The sequence below is a fragment of the Mytilus trossulus genome, chromosome 4 (assembly GCF_036588685.1).
Source record: "Mytilus trossulus isolate FHL-02 chromosome 4, PNRI_Mtr1.1.1.hap1, whole genome shotgun sequence".
Lineage (NCBI taxonomy): Eukaryota > Metazoa > Mollusca > Bivalvia > Mytilida > Mytilidae > Mytilus > Mytilus trossulus.
Window position 1 is genome coordinate 83,716,951 of NC_086376.1, and position 17,011 is coordinate 83,733,961.

Genomic DNA, 17,011 nt, shown 5'->3' on the forward strand with positions numbered 1-17,011 from the left:
GGGTTTACATGCAATACAATTATATGTTTATCTAAAAAAAGTATTTCCTCTCGAATGTTTGAGTTCATCGGTTTGATACCAGGCTAGGTCAAATTAATGACTTGCATTTGCGGTTTTGCAAGGAAGAACAAACCGTTTTAAGATAAGAGCCATGAATAGTTTTTTTTTATTCAAAATAACTTTTCCTGTTAGCTGACATGCCCTCCTCTAGACTATGACCTTGTTTGCAAGTACTTTAAAATCCTGCTCGGTTTTGGTCTGTTATACTATGCAGGGTAAACTATATATGCATTAATAAGGTCACTGTTCATATGCATATTTGTTCTCTCGCTGAAATGTTTGATCACAATTTGTCATAGCATTGCCTATTTAGGTTGACTATAGTGTATGAGTTTTATTAATTGTATCTTATCTCCTCAATTCTTATGTGTGATATATTTGCCATTGGATGTGTCATAGCCTTCGGTCAATCTTCCTAGCGTTTTCGTTTTCTTATCCACAAAGGACAATAACTTCCGAACAATCACTAGATACTGTATATTTTCTGTATTACAATATTTTATATGTAACTCCCCTTCATGAAAAAGGAGTTGTAACGTGCAAGCCCAGCTTTGCGAAACCAATTAAAGTGCAACAGCACTATACAAAGAAGACATATTGGGCATTTGGTAAACAAGTGAAGATGGATCTTTACAATTGTAATGAAAACTCTTGGATTACCAGACACACATACAGGACATTTATTGTATGTCTTTTAAAAAAAAGAAAGTATGTATAATTCATGACAATCGTGTACAACCAGACAGAACTATACAGGCATTAACATTCAGTTTGTATTCTATTTTTTTTTATTTGGTAGTAGCATACATTTACATTCTATACATGTATATTATGACTAGCTACTATCCCGTTTATGAACACAAAGTTATACTTTTTCGTTTCTATACAACAAAACAAAACAAAATGATACAGTGGGTACAGGTATACTTCATGTTACCTATTAACAAATAAATGAAGAATTATTGATCGTTGCATCGTCATTTTTTTGTCACATCACGGGTACTTAGACTGCGGAGTCGGTAATGATTGTCTTATGATTATAACTGTAAGTAGAGTTACATAATATAATTTCAATGTGCACATTAGTAGCTTTTTAGCATACTTATTCGACTAAAGCAACAACTAACAGGTGCAGAGTAATGAGCGACCTGACCCTATAAGTAAACAAACAAAATGTTAGTATTTTGGAATACTTTATTTATGTCTTTTTGACTGCATAAAAAGGTTAAAAGGAGTATTTATAAGCATATTTCTAATAGATCAGAATGGTTACTCAAACAACATGTGAATTTGTTTACCTTGACATGTTCAGGTGTTTATGATTTTGGTTAATGTTTATAAATATCAAGAGAATAACGAAAACAATTCTTTGTATCTATTTTAGGCATGTCATGATAAGATCATAAAAGTTTCGGTTTTAGTTTGGGTTGTCTCGGCTATGTTGGTAATGACGCACGATAACTGTATTTGTTTGAGTTGTCTTAACAGTGCAAATTGCATACGTTAGATCAGTTTTTATTTTGGTTTGTTTGACCATGTTGGTTATAACGTACTAGTTTCTGTTTTGTTTAGATTGTCTTTACAATGTTCGTTTTAAATCGCTAGTTTCTGTGTTGTTTGGGTGGTCTCAACAGTGCTTGGTTTTAATATGTGTGTGTATTGTCTCAGAGATGTCGATTATTGCGTTCATGTTTCTGTCTTTGTTTGTGTTTTCCCGATGAAATTGGTTATGTTTGGTCATGTTGGTTATTTTGTTTTAATTTCTGCCGGTGTTTATGTTGTCTCTGTGGTGGTGTGTATTTCGTGCTTGTTTTGTTATCCCGGTCAAGTCAGTTATGTTAGGTCATGTTGGTTATTATGTGCTTGTTTCTGTCTTAATGTTGTCTCAGTCATGTTGGTGATTGCGTAATTTTAGTGTCTGTATTAGTGTTGTCTCGATGATGTTGGTAATTAAGCATTTTTCCTTTCTTTTGTTTTCTTGGTGTGTGTGTGTGTCGTTTTGATGATGTTGCTTATTGTGTGCTTGTTTCTGTGTTTGCTTGTGTTTTCCTGGTCATATTTGATATAAAGTGCTAGTTTCTGGTTTTTTGAGTGATGTCTTTGTTATATTGTTTACAAATGTATTGCATGCCTGTTAATGTCTCTGGTTGGTGTTGTTTCGATGATGTTGATTATTACAGGCTTGTTTCTGTCTGTGTGTGTGTGTTGTCTCTTTGATATTGGTTATACCATGCTTGTTTCTGTTATTTTTCTGTTGTTTTTGTCCAGATGATGTTGTTTAGTACCAAGTCAGGAATATGGCCATTGTTATATTATAGTTCGCTTCTGTGTGTGTTACATTTAAACGTTGCGTCGTTTGTTTTCTCTTATTTTTTAGTGTAAATTCACATTGCGATAAGACGTGTCATGGTACTTGTCTATCCCAAATTCATGTATTTGGTTTTGATGTTATATTTGTTATTCTCGTGGGATTTTGTCTGATGCTCGGTCCATTTCTGTGTGTGTTACATTTTAGTGTTATGTCGTTGTTCTCTTATATTTAATGCGTTTCCCTCGGTTTTAGTTTGTTACCCAGATTTTGTTTTTTGTCCATGGATTTATGAGTTTTGAACAGCGGTATACTACTGATGCCTTTATTTCGTCCTGGTATCTATAAAGATTTTTTTCATTAAGTCCCCGAGCGTATGACCAGCCCAGTAGTCAACACTTCGGTGTTGACATGAATATCAATACTGTGGTCATTTTTATAAATTCCTGTTTACAAAACTTTGAATTCATCGAAAAACTAAGGATTTTTATTACCCCAGGCATAGATTATCTTAGCCGTATTTGCCAAAACTGTTTGGAATTTCGGATCCTCAATGCTCTTTAACTTTATACTTCTTTGGCTTTATGAATGTTTGGATATGAGCGTCACGGATGAGACATATGTTGACGAAACGCGCGTCTGGCGTACTGAATTATAATCCTGGTATCTTTGATAACTATTATAATGCGTTTGACCTGTTTCTGTTTATGTTGTCACGGTCATATTGGTCATTCTGTGTTTTTTTTTCTATTTTGTTTGTGTTGTCTCTGTGAAGTTGGATATTATGTGCTTGTTGCTTTTCTTTATTTGTGTTGTCTTGGTGATCTTGATTATTGCGTACTTGTTTCGGTCTTTGATTGTGTTTTCCCTGTCAAGTTTGTGATTTTTGTTTTTTCTTTGTCTTTTCTTAAAGTGTGTCCTAGCTTTTTGAATCTCCGATGTTTAATGGTGGTCATCATATCTTTCTTATAGTTCTTTTTTTTTATATCTTTGCTGGCCAAAACATCTTACAAATTTTCAAAATACATTTGATGTGTAATCATGAGAGTATCTGGCGTTTTTTTTTTTTGTTATTCTCCAATATTCTGCACCATACAACAAGATAGAAGCTACATTACTCATGTATATCTTTATTTTTATGTTTGCTTATATTACTTGTGTTGCCTGTCGGCTTTATTTCATTAAGTTATTGACAAGCTGTTATAAAATGTATCAATGTATATCAATATTCAAAAGTGTACTCCTTGGTAGTCACCTGAGTATCACCTAGAAAACAGAAACAGACTAAACGCATAGACCTATGTTTAAGGGGAGGAGTATTAGTTTTGAAATACCAATCTAAGTGACCTTGCAGTGACTGACAGCTAGGGCAAAGTCAAACACGAATAACAAATACATAATGTTCTCCAAGACAAAAGTATCAACTAGTAAACATCCAACAATTTAGAATAAAGACGTCATAAGCAGTCTAATATAGTCACGAGCCTGTGCAATGCCAAAATATATATACAAAACATCAGGCTCTCCGTTGACACTATTTGCGAGTATTGTTTTGAGGAAATGATGATTGTCCGTCGGTAGACGACGATAAATGGCTGACCCGTGTTAAGAGAGAACCATATCTCTTGCACGTAAAAACACCCTTGTAGATTTTGAAAAAGAGCAGACTTATGCCGCTACAAGGTGGTGGAAAGTGGAAAGGGATTAATATAAGTTGCAAACTTGTTTCCCAATCCACTATTAATAAATACGTTGAAATGCAATTAAGATCGCTTATTGAGTAAGGGACTGTGGTCAAAAGTCCATTTGTATGAAATAGCAACAGGAAAATGTTTTCGTCTTGAATTCAATCGAAACATTTTAAGCTATCATTGTCGTGGGTTAAATGTAAAATCTCGGCAAACCAGGATTGTTGCGCGATTTGTATATGCCATTTAATATTGTTTTTCAGAATATCCTACATGATGACGCTTTGTGCTGTCACATACATATTTCCTTTTATTAAATACCTCTGTACTTGCAACATCTCTATCTGCTATACTATCTGAATAGTAAATATGATATACATTTCGACCAGTTAGTCAAATGCGTTTTGTTTAAAAATACTTTTTCACTTTATTTGGTCTTTTGGAAAATGTTGTTTGTGCTGTATTTAGACCCTTCTACAACAAAATTTGTTTTACATGCACACGTATAATAATTGCGGTTTTTATCCAACGCAATCATATGTTTGACCGTAGTTTTCAATTTAGACTCGTTTATATTTTTTCGTTTGGGCTTGTATCATATTTTCCCTCCGGTTTATACGATCCGTTCATCCTAAATTGACTCTTAAAATTCAAGAATGTACCTGAAATAGAAGGTAAGTTACATGGCCTTCCAAATACTGTTTCGATACCTCACACCACTGAAGAGACATTTATTGTCGAAATCTGGATCTGGTGCACAAAAAAGATATTGACAGCTTATGTTTGTGGCATAACATCTTGGCCGCAAGTTTATATTTTTCTGTTTAGTATTAAATTTAAATTGAAATCCATTTTGTTACATCTTGTGATATTAAGTCACTTACTCGATAGTCTTGTTAATTTTATTCCCGACTCGGGATAATCTAGGGTTTGACATTCTGTGGTCGAGGACAAATGTAGAACTTTCATTTGTCGTGTGTCGTATTACGTTTTATTGTGTAACAGGGTTGTCTTAGGTTTTTTTTACCAAGTTTTGAAAATTTATATAATTCAAAATGGCAAAAATGTTTTATTTACTTAAGAATTTTACCACATTTCACATCAATTAAACATACAAAATCGAATGAACATATTTGGATATTTTGAATAATAGATTTCATTCATAGCAATACAGAGTAGGTCAAAGCTGTATCGTATGAGATAGGCATACCTTCCAAAATAGAACATTTTTTCAGTGTTTGATTTCACACTCGTTCAGTGTATAAATAAATATATTAAAGTAAGAGTCAGTTACTACTCGAAAGAACTTAACTTAAAAGATTTTACATAAGATTTTAATACTGAAATTCTGTATTGTCATCATATTTCACAATGATGGTTAAGTCAATTAAAACAAATCATTATACAAAAATAAACATAGCATCCTATATATACATAAAACTAAAAGTACAATTAGGTATGAAGTATAATACACCGAATACATATTCGTACATGTTTTAACAAACTAACTTTATCTCATAGGGCGTTTTCTAGACAAACCTTTTCTTTAATTGTATTTGTTAAGACAAAAATGGATTTGCTATTGGGTTATGAATTTAGAGATTCGCAATCATCTGTAATACAAAATATAAAATTTAACATTTTTTATGGAACATTCCTTAATTACTAGTTGTTTCAGTAACGCCCACTTAGACCAGTAATGCATACAGATACTACACGGGAAATATTAAACACCATAGCGTAAGAATAGGGATTGTCTGTAAAATTAAAACTGGTTTATTCAAACACTGTTTGAACGTTTACAATGTTTCATTGCCTTGTTTTTTGCCTATTATTGGATCCCCCTATCCCCGGTATGTGATAGTCTAATTGCACAGTGGTTTTTTTTTACATTTGAAGACATCGTCTGAAACATCAACGACTGCCCTATAAATTTAATATATGAATATGTACATCAACGTAGAAACCATGTTTACATCTTTGATTGTCATGTTGGTAGATATCTTTATCTAACTTTTGCGTCTTACGTAAAAAATAAACGATTAAAAACAAACTATTTACACTTTTCTTTTTTTACAAAAATAGATAAAATTACTATACATAATCACATGTTTGCTTCTACAAATAAAACACCTGTTAACTTATCCAGCTGCAATCATCGTTGTGCATAGTTTGTCAAGCAACTTTGATCTAGCTCGTAACAAGTTTGAGTATCTCGGGACTTGTAAAAAGTAGTCATGTTTCGGATACGAACACAGATCTCCAGCCGTATCTGTAACCTGCTTGTCCCCGATTCCGATCACCATTAGCTTATAATCAATTCCGTCTTTTATCACACGAACTGCATTCTCAATACTCTCTGTACTGTCATCGACAAATAAAACTCCTAATTTCTTGGCACCTTCTCGGTTTGAAAACCCTGACTTCATTTTCCTCAACAAGTTTGGTACTCCCGGATAACTAATACTTGCGAATGCGGATAAGTTTCTGGTAGCAGAAATCGGAATATCTGTAATATCTGGACAGTTATCAGTCAATCGCCCAATCTGTAAGTTTCCGTTCGAGAAATTGAGGCTGTTCAAAACATCATGGATGAAAAAGTTTATCATTTGAGACTTTCTACTACCAAGGGCAAAGGCATCATAAGAAAATAACACATCCAAAGGACCAAGGTCATTACACACTGAAAGGTAAAAATAAGTAATGTTCATAAAATGACATATACTAAACGAATTTATGATATAAGGCTATAGGAACTTTGTATCGAATATTGGATTAATGTTGAATTAGCATTGTAGGTTTACAAAATATGTCTTTCCGCTTCAAATTGATGGTTTTCAAATCAAAGCAAAATTAAAAATCTTTCAACAGTTCTTATCTATAGACGAGTATCTTGGATGTAAACTCGGTTCAATTTTGTTAATTCTTTCAGGATATCATCAAGTCACGAAATCAATTCATACAAAACAAAGGTTTGGGCCAAATCTGCCAAAATCTTATAAAGATAACGACCAATATTGATCATAAAACTTAATAAGTGATTCTAAAAGAAACCACATGGTACATTCAAGAGGTTGATCATGATTACAATTACAGAAACTGGTCCTTTCGGTTGTTTTTGTCGTTGTTGTTGAGTTGCGGTATCATAGATATTTATCCAACATGTTCTTTTATGTTCGCAGTAATTTTTTTTATACAATTTAGGAAAACATTTGCTTCATGATCATAGCATTTTTTTGGACAGGCAACAATTTTTTTCTAATTCTATCATCATCTCAGCCATGTGTTATTTAATTCATTTTTTTTATTGAATGCTCTGTAATATTAATTGCGTTTAAATTGAGGATAGCATTAAAAAATTGTAACCCGCGTATTCATGTGCAAGAGTAGATTATTACCCCCGAAATAAATAACCAATAAATAACTGGCATATGAATCAAGTCTGTATGAAGTCTTTAATCAAAGAATAGTAAACTTTACGTAAGTTTTAAGGTTTATCAATTATGATTAAAAAAAAAAATTATGAGAGACTTGGCAAAGTGATAAATACTTTCACCGGTCGATACGGTTCATTATGTCAAAATTAATTTCCAACGTTAAACATTCTGATGTAATATGAATGATTATATTGAAAATAAAGATGAATAAACTTTATGAAGATGTTTATGCCATAGTTACTGCAATTCTGAGTGGCGAGATCAAGAAGTAGCAAAACAAAACGCTAATCTTTTTACCTCTCTGTTAACAGTTAACTTCCGCGTACACAGGTGTTCGAGAAATGAACGCATTTCGAAGATAATTTTTTTGTAGAATTCCAACACTTTTTTTTTTACCGAAAATAATCAAATGTCCAGCATAATATTCATGTCTATTTTAGCTAGGGGGAAAAGAAAAATGTTATTAGTTGTATTTAGCTCATCATTTTATATATCATGATGTCACGAAAAAGTCGAAATGTTTTAGTGTCTATTTTTGACTGATGGACGATGCTTCACAAGTTGCGATCTTTCTTAGTGGTTGAAAATATCGCATAATTTGATTGAACTTGTTAGATGTTAAGTGATACTTTGGTCGTTTAAATTAACAGTTTTAGAAATATGAACTCCTTCCAAATCACCCCTGTTTTATTTTATATACGTATAGCATTCTAAACTTTTTATTCTTTCGTTTTACCTTTTAAAGTTAGTACAAAATTAAAAATTAAAACGATATGCAAAGCGATCATTATCTCTAGCTGATAATGTAGCATCATTACTTTGCATACCCTTAGTAGTACAATATTTTCTGCAAGCCCCCCAAATTTGTTTTCTAACGCCCTACCCTCTGTGTAATGACATTATCTGACGCATACAATGTTTGGTGAGTGCAATGCATACGGTACTCATGGTTTTGGTTCCTTTACAAAGAACAGAAATGCGAAACCGCACATGGGGATTGGGTAACACTTTACATTAAAATAAAAATATCAGCACAAACACTAAGTGCAAAAATGTGATATAAAAACTGGATCGTTTTACGAATGTGTGGTACAATTATAATTTTAGACTAACTCTGATTATGAAAAAAACCTAGCATGTCAACTAAGAAACTTCTATTACACGTGAGCAATTTTGAATTTGAACTAGTTCATACATTGGAAAAGTTCGGCTACGTTTCAGTTTTACCTGGTATATTTCTAGGCTGGTCAGGAGCAACACTACAAGCTGTGATTGCCAAGAAATCTTTAATAGTACCAAGAGCTGCATGCGAATCTACATGGAACATGAACTTCTGATCAGGATCATTGGCTATTCTTTTGAGTTCAGTCTGGTCCACCTTTTTACCGATTCCTACAGCAAAAAGATGAATTCCAGCATCTCGGCATAAGTTTGATTCTTTTTTCGTCTGAAGGGGCCTCCTAGATACACCATCTGTCAACACAATGGCCAATTTTACCGCTCCTTCTCTAGTAAGTCCAGGCCCGAAGCCATATTGTCGTATATAACGAAGGGAGTCAGATGTATTGGTTCGTCCACTGACGTATTGAATTGCGTTAACTTGACGTTTAATTTGCGATTTTGAAAATCCAGAATTGATCATGACTATTGGATGGACCTGGGTACTATATACGACCACACCAACTCTTGTGTTTCCGTGGGTGACATCTAAAATGTCTATAACACTGTTGACAAAAGCCAATTGCTGTTTGAAATCTTCAGGCCATATGCTATTAGAAGCATCCAACACAAAATAGATGTCGGCGTCTTTGCCATCACAGTCTAAAGGATAGAAAATTAAGCATTGTATTAACAAAAGACCAAATAATGCATTGATTTTTTTTTTCTCACAAATCTTTGTTATTATATGTTTTTTTATCGATCATTACTAGTTTGTCTTTCTAACGAACCACAGAGCATTCATGACTGTCTAAAATGTTTCTGAAATATTCGAGAACTTGTTGATTTTTATATTTAATTTATATCAACAGCTTTTTTTATTTTCTTAACATGACATGCGATTAAAAGTAGGATAATTGGAAGAAACTGTCATAATTTATTGTGAAAAAAGGATGAAGACAATATGTCTTTTAAGGTAATCATGGATGTTAATCGCCTCCCTACTTTTAATTCTATTGACTGAAACTCAATCTTAATTTTGTATATTTTTCGTCTATCAAAATTTGTTTATGCAAACTTGATTTTACATCATGATAGAATTTTCTTACTGCATTTAATAACATTAACGGTACCAATGTGTCTGTACCAAATGCGCCTTTCAGCAATAGTTCTCTATTCAGTGATACAATACCAACATACTTGAAAATCAATATCTTGTTTAAAAAGTAAAAGCTTATAACTCAAAAAGAACGAACTCTACCTAAATCAGATGGAAACTATATTTATGATTATAGGAATTATCTAATGGAAAATACGCTGTTTTTAATTATGGTGTTTTTATTTAAACTCTTTGTGTCGTAACGACTTACATGATTGTGCAGGAACATCTCTAAGCACGTAGTTTGACATAATCTGAGCTTGGTCTTCCGTTATAGGTTTTAATGAGTAGGCTGCTAAACCTCTTTGAATATCAATAGGTAATGGCGTTGTCTGTCTTTGTCCCTGAAAAGGACCTTCTTCATTTCCATTCCACTGCACTGCACTGTTATTGCTATTTTCTCCAAAGCGTCCTGAAATTTGCTGATGTATATTATCAGGAGATGTGCTTAAACCATATAACGTTGGTAACGTAGCAAAGGCATGCTCTGGATTTTCATTTGATAGTAATATTGTTCTTTGGTGATCTTCTGAATCAGGTTGAATATTAATTTCGATAATATTTTCGTCTTCGTCATTGGAAGTACTAGTTGTTGCTTTTGATACCGTCTCATCATTTATATTGGAAGAAGTTGTAGTAAGATACCTCTCTACTTGAGGCGACCGAGTTAAAATATCCCATAAAACTTTGGGAGATTCGGTAATGTTTTGACCTTCAACTTTCTGCGTTGCTGGGGACGCTCGATTTGTCTCCTGTAGAGTCAAATAAGTCAAAGGTTGTAGCAATAAAACAGATGGAAGTGTAGGTGCGGGGGTTGTTGTTGATGTTGTAGGCGGTGGTGTAGTCTTTGGTGTGATTGCACCAGCTGTAAAAAAAAAATGATATTACAATACAATAAAACATATCACAAACTGGTACAATTTTAGATAACCCAGACAAGAACAATAGAGCATAATATTATTACATAAGAATGATTTATTATTAGAGTTTCATCAAACTTCTTTGAATTTCAGACATACTCTCAATTTTATAGCAGCTATAATTACTATTTGATGTAACAAACATGCCAAAAATGTGTCATGACGTCATAAATTGAAATAAGAAGTCTGACGTCTGACATATATTGCATCAAAAAGTTCTTTAAATATTTCGAATTAAGTATTTGGTCAAATTTAAATAAAGTGTTAAGAACTCCTACTTACTTAAATATATATATATAACTTTTTGTGATATTTTTGATACAACTGAAACCTTAATCGTGTCTAGTAATATCGCGAATCTCATTCATTCAATTAAAAGATAAAAATACAGGTAAAAAGAAACAAAACTGGGGAGAATAGCATGGGTTCAAAAAGGAACAAGACAGGATTAGCGTCACCTAATATGTAAGAAACAAATCCCATTCTAACTCACATTTGGTAAAAATGTCTAAATATGCGAGTTTCTGCCTTGACGTTTATTGTTGTTTCTAAAGATATAATTAACGCGACAGAGGTTTCTAAATTCAAATATCGTAAATCATTGTTAGCGTCTCCTTGTCTGCGAACATCACCCGCTATGCAGTTCACATTCATTCATTGAATTGAAATGTCGCAATTAGTTAAACTACAGACTATACTTTACTGGTATCTAAAGATCTAAGACCATGAAAACATATCACTTGAGTGTGGAAATATAATTTATCACCCCGTTTTTGTTTTTTGTCCATGAATTTATGAGTTTTGAACAGCGGTATACTACTGTTGCCTCTATTTATGCATGATTTGGTAAAAAAAACCAACATGTTTACCATAAAACATATGTAGTTCTCCTTTATAACTCTGTTGAGGCAGTTTTTGTGTAGGGAGCACACCCCAGTCAGAAAAGTGTAACAAAATCACAAGGGTTAATGTATAAATTGAGATACAAAAACGTTATATAATAGGACAGATGATATATTATAACTGAGAAATGGGAAGATGCAGATTGGCGAAAAACTCATCCAAGATACCCGGTTGGAAAATTAACCATCTCGTTTGTTATAGATGTGTGTGTGAAGTCGTTCGTCTGTGACAGTTTTAAGGAAAATGTAGTTATGAAGCAGACCTTCTATTCTGGTATCAATCCCAAGTACTCACTTAAATGTAGAATAATAAGTAACAGGACATCATCAATATATCTGATTGTGAAATTAAATACATTGCCAAAACATTTTGTTATGTTTGTCTGTGTGAAGGTTCAGTGTTTATTCTGCTTCATATGAGTATTTAAGTTTGACCAGTGGGAGCCCATAATACACAATAAGTACTAATAGAAATCCTGACTGTCTGTTGAAGTTTAAATCCACATCTCAAAAAGATGTGTTCACGTTATAAAAAATCTAATGTTTTAATTATATGATCTTCTGTTAATTTGCTGTAAGAATCAGTATGGTTCTTTGCAAAGTGACATATTTGATAACATGAAATTAGAAACTGTATCTACGATTTTCATTTTTGTAGAAAGAGATCTAGTCTATGTTTAATCCGCTATTTTCTACATAAGGAAATACCTGTACCAAGTCGTGAGTATGACAGTTGATTTCCTTTTGTTTGATCTGTTTAAGCTTTTGATTTTGCAATTATATTAAGGACTTTCCGATTTCAATTTTCCATCGATGTTATCTTTCTTTTTATAAAAAGATGATGTAGTCGGTCATTGAACATGGGGATTAGTATTATTAGGCACGAAAAAAATCTAAAAGTTTTTATACTGTAAAAATGTAAAGATTGTGATTAAAGATTTTGAATAACTTCTTTTCATTCTGTTTCGTCCTTGACCCAGTCTATACTTTACCTGCATTACATACAATGTATAATAAAATTAGAGGGCACTCCAAATATCTAGATACGGAAACTATATTAGGGTGATCAAGATCGAAGTAATAATCACTCCGAAATTTTCAAAGAAAATTGTATATCAATCTGGTTTTCATCTAAGCTAAACAGCAAAGAATTCAAATACATGCATGTTTTAACAAATTTAAACTAAATGAAAATCATGCATCAAATGCCCCTACTCAAGTTGGGGCAGATTATCTTCAAAGACTTAAATGTTATTCAATTTACATTAAATGTTTTCTTTAAATTAAAATATTTATTTTGTAGATTGTTGTCAGTGGAATACGTAGGCGAGTTTACTGCATTAGATTTCGGTAGTGCATGCTACTTTAAAAAAACAAGATCAAAAGTAGACACAAACGGTTAGTGCATATCACCTTCTCCAAAACTGAACTAGAGTCTTCATTTATCCTGAATCTCTATCCAACATTGCTTTGGTTGTAAAAAAATATAACACCGTTTTCAGCAGTTCTACGACTTAAAGGTTTTCCCAATTAATTATTCTTTAAAAGTATTTGCCTTGAAATTTCGAAGGACATTGTTTTGATGGACACATAGTGGTTTCATAATAGGAGAAATGATTACACATCGTGATTCAACCTTTAATAGGAATCATTAAATTTAATTTTGCTATTGATGGGAATGTTTTAATCTGATTGAAACTAAATAAGTTCACATTTTGCGACATTCCATGTATCATTATTGCCTGTTTTGAATTTACCGAATGTTTGAGTGAAGAAAAAGAACAGGAAAACATTACAGACGATGAAGAAGTCGAACGGAGTGATGACAAAAATCGTATGGTCTTTTAGGAAAAACACATGTTTGATCTGATGTTCATTAAACATTTTTGTAAAATAGTTTACTTCTTCTTCCGTCAGTATACTTAAGATATCTTTATGTATTTGATCTAGACACAAGGGGAGTGTAATGCGCTTATATAAATTGTTTTCTAATAATACATTTTAAACCAGTTAAAAAAAAATGCTTTTAACAATTGATAAGTAAGTGTCATGTGTACTACTAGTATCTTTATCATGTTTTCCCCCATATATTTCTCGAATTATTATTCCCGAAGTGTTGACTACTGCGCTGGTGATATCCTCCGGGACGAAACGTCCACCAGGAGTGGCATCGACCCAGTGGTTTAAATAGTTATCAAAGGTACCAGGATTATAATTAAGTACGACAGACGCGCTTTAGATAACCATGAACATGTCTGTTTCAACAAATGAAACTAACTAAATATCAGAAATGCTTCCATTTGAACCCCTTTCTTTGACGGAACATCATAGACACAGTTAACGGGGATTCAAAGGGATGTATAGCGAATATTTCAAAATTAACAGATTGACCAGATCTTCATTATTTTTGTATGTATCAACTTGTCTTTCTAAAATAACTACATATATTAAACAAAAATTGGATGCGTAAAAATAAAAAATAAACAAAGTAAGCAACAAAACAGCAAAAGAGGTTTAAAAATAATACGTAATGAAACTAACTATAAAATAAATTATGTACGTTAAAGAAATTTTACTCACCTTGTTCAAGAATTTCTACTTTAGCATAGATGGAAGTATGGTTAATAGAAGATACCCAAATTGAGTATAAACGTAAAATAGGCAAAAATGAAATAAAATATTATTTCTGTGACTTGACACTCTAACATACTTTAGTTTTAAAACAAATTTAATCTTATTGAAATATGAAAAATGTTGATGTTATGAGTTTCATTTATAAGACCATCACAAAAGTGGTATGACATGAAATATATGAATACTAGAATTGCATTCAAGCTGCAAATAGCTTATAACAGAATTTAATGGAATAAGAAAGTAAATTTTAGTTAGAAGCTGTTCAGATATTAAAGTGTCCTTACCAACGCATGTGCTTGTAGGAAGTTTGTAGTTAAGTCCATCCAGTGCTTTAAAATCTCCGACTTGGAATACAAAATGATCGTCTGGATCACTAGCTACTTCTTTAAGTTCTTCGATATCTGCTCGTTTTCCCACACCTATTGTAAAAAGTTTAACCCCTGCTTCTTTCACTTTTGTTGCTTCTTTTCGAGTTGCCTTTTTGTCTTGAGATCTACCATCACTGATGATAATGGCCACGTGAGTTGTGTTGCTTCTTCCTCCATACCACTTTTTGAACATATGAGTTCGTAAAAACCTCAAAGCTTTCTCTGTTCTGGTTTTTGATCCATGTTTATGTGGTATTCTTCTTATTGCTATCCTTAAAGATGGAAGATCCATATGAGAACGCAAGTAAAAACGTACCCAAAATGTTTGTGCATACAGTATGACGCCAACTCGTGTCTGTTTTGGTCCAGGTCCAATATCGAACTTGCCAACAACTTTTTCTATAAAGTCCAACTGACGTGTAAAGTCCTGATCCCAAATACTTCTAGAAGTATCTACGAGAAAAACAAGATCAACCCCTCCACATACTAATGCTGAAAATATATCGAAAGAAACATTAGTTTATAAACTAAAATAAATGTTGAGTATGATCTTAGCATTAATTAATAAAGATATATCATAAGAATCTAAAAAAGAATTGTCGTATTGTCTGTACCGGTCAGACATTTCGTATGCAGTCAACATTGAATTTTTCAGTCAGATGTTTTCCGATGATTCAGGTTTTTTTTGTCTTAGCAGTAATTACAGACGTTCATGTAACTTCAAAATATTCTGAAAAGAGACTAGATAGGTTGTAGTTGACCGTAAGCAAATTGTCATGAATTTAATGAACTGAGTATTCTGAAAATTTACTGAAAATCTGAATATGACTTTCTTAATTTCCCTCAATAAGAACAAAGAAAAACTGCCTACCCTTTCAGAATTCTTGAATTCAACCAGATTTTCAGTGAAATTCATGTGTTGGTTAAGAGTTGTTTTGTGTTTGCATACAGTATTTGTGTTTCATCTTTATTAAAGTATGGCCATGGTTTTGTCTGTTATTTTATTTCAATTGTTTTTTATCATCTTAAATTTTGTCAGTAAACTTACATCATTAGAACCGTTTATTGGTTAAAGCAATCAAGAAAAAAAACTATACATTCATTGAACCGCATTGTCTGTATGCCTTTTTGCTTGCTTTTTTTTATGCTTATGACAAGGCTCTGTGCTTGTGCATCCCGTTGTTGTGTTGTGTTTGTTGGCATGTTTGTTTGTTTTCATAGTGATTGGAGTGATGACACAGTGTTGGCTGATGTGCCCCTTTTTTTAACATGTTTGCATTTTGTGTCTGTTTCTTTTGTTCACACATCGTTGTCAATATAATAGAGTTTTGTGAGACTGTCATGCAGGTGGGAAGTTTGACTAGCTATAAAACCAAATTTATATGTTTAAATGACTGTAGCAAGTCAGGAATATGTTGTCCATTCGTTTGTTGTGTTTGAGCTTGAGGTTTTGCCAATTGATACTGAAGGACTTTCCGTTTTGAATTATCCTCGGACATTAGTTTTTTTTTTATTATTTTACTTTTTTTCAATAATACCGAGTACACAAAAAAACAAAGTCTTTACATGGAATTCAATTCAAACTAATTAATTTTCAACAAAATTAGCTTACGTTTAGTTTGTCACTATTCTACAGCGAAACTGAGACACTGTTTATAAAAAAATACACTTCAAGCATTTATAGAATGACACATTAATTGATATTTTTTTATAAGGGAACATAGTTTTTGTATTCTAAGGCGTACATTAAGATGTTTGTACTTTATGGAAAGATTTGTTAAACAAAATGAGACAGAATTGATTACTTAACAATATGCCTCATTACATAGATCAAATCAACAGAAAGTACTTTTCGAATAATTTTAGCAGTAAAACAATTACATAGTTTATTTTTAGTTATCTGATGGAGACGCCAGAAGAAACATTTGGTAATTTTCATTTATAGTTGCGTAATCTTTGTATAAACCATCACCCCTGACTATCAAACAAAATATTTAGATTTGCTTCTATTTTTATTTTTTATAACTATTATTACTTATACCATATTGTTTCAACAATAAACACATTTCATTATAAAATCGGATAATTTATTAAGCATACGAATTATTAAATTAACGTCCTTGTCGTCTGGTAATATATGACGTCATTATATGCCTATTGATATATTCCTATAAATTTCCCTTTGGTAATGCAAACGCGTAAAAAGCAAAGGGGATTAGCTTACATTATCAAAGATTTCCATGTAATCATTTTTCAATAAAAATATATGAATGGTTCGTTCAAAGTTCGAGGAAATATCGAATTCAAGTATAAAACCACTTAAACACTTCTTCATTATGGCAATGCATCGAGTTACCTAAAAAAAACCTGAAGTACA

The 17,011-nt window shown here is 32.4% G+C and overlaps 1 protein-coding gene across 1 annotated transcript; it reads right to left on the reverse strand.

The window, feature by feature from the left end:
* Positions 1–5,374: 5,374 nt before the first annotated feature.
* On the reverse strand, positions 5,375–15,130 carry LOC134716159 (cartilage matrix protein-like). Its single transcript, XM_063578954.1, has 4 exons — positions 14,551–15,130; positions 10,022–10,675; positions 8,721–9,314; positions 5,375–6,739 (listed from the first exon to the last, which is right to left on the reverse strand). Exons 1-4 carry the CDS (start codon positions 14,924–14,926, stop codon positions 6,198–6,200), a joined length of 2,166 nt encoding a protein of 721 aa, XP_063435024.1. The 5' UTR covers positions 14,927–15,130; the 3' UTR covers positions 5,375–6,197.
* Positions 15,131–17,011: the final 1,881 nt, after the last annotated feature.

Coding starts and splice junctions, on each gene's coding strand:
- LOC134716159 (XM_063578954.1), bottom strand. CDS start 14,926: ATGGATCTTCCATCTTTAAGGATAGCAATAAGAAGAATACCACATAAA. Junction 10,676..14,550: donor TCCTACAAGCACATGCGTTG/GTAAGGACACTT, acceptor TTTTTTTTACAG/CTGGTGCAATCACACCAAAG. Junction 6,740..8,720: donor CCAGCCTAGAAATATACCAG/GTAAAACTGAAA, acceptor TTTACCTTTCAG/TGTGTAATGACCTTGGTCCT.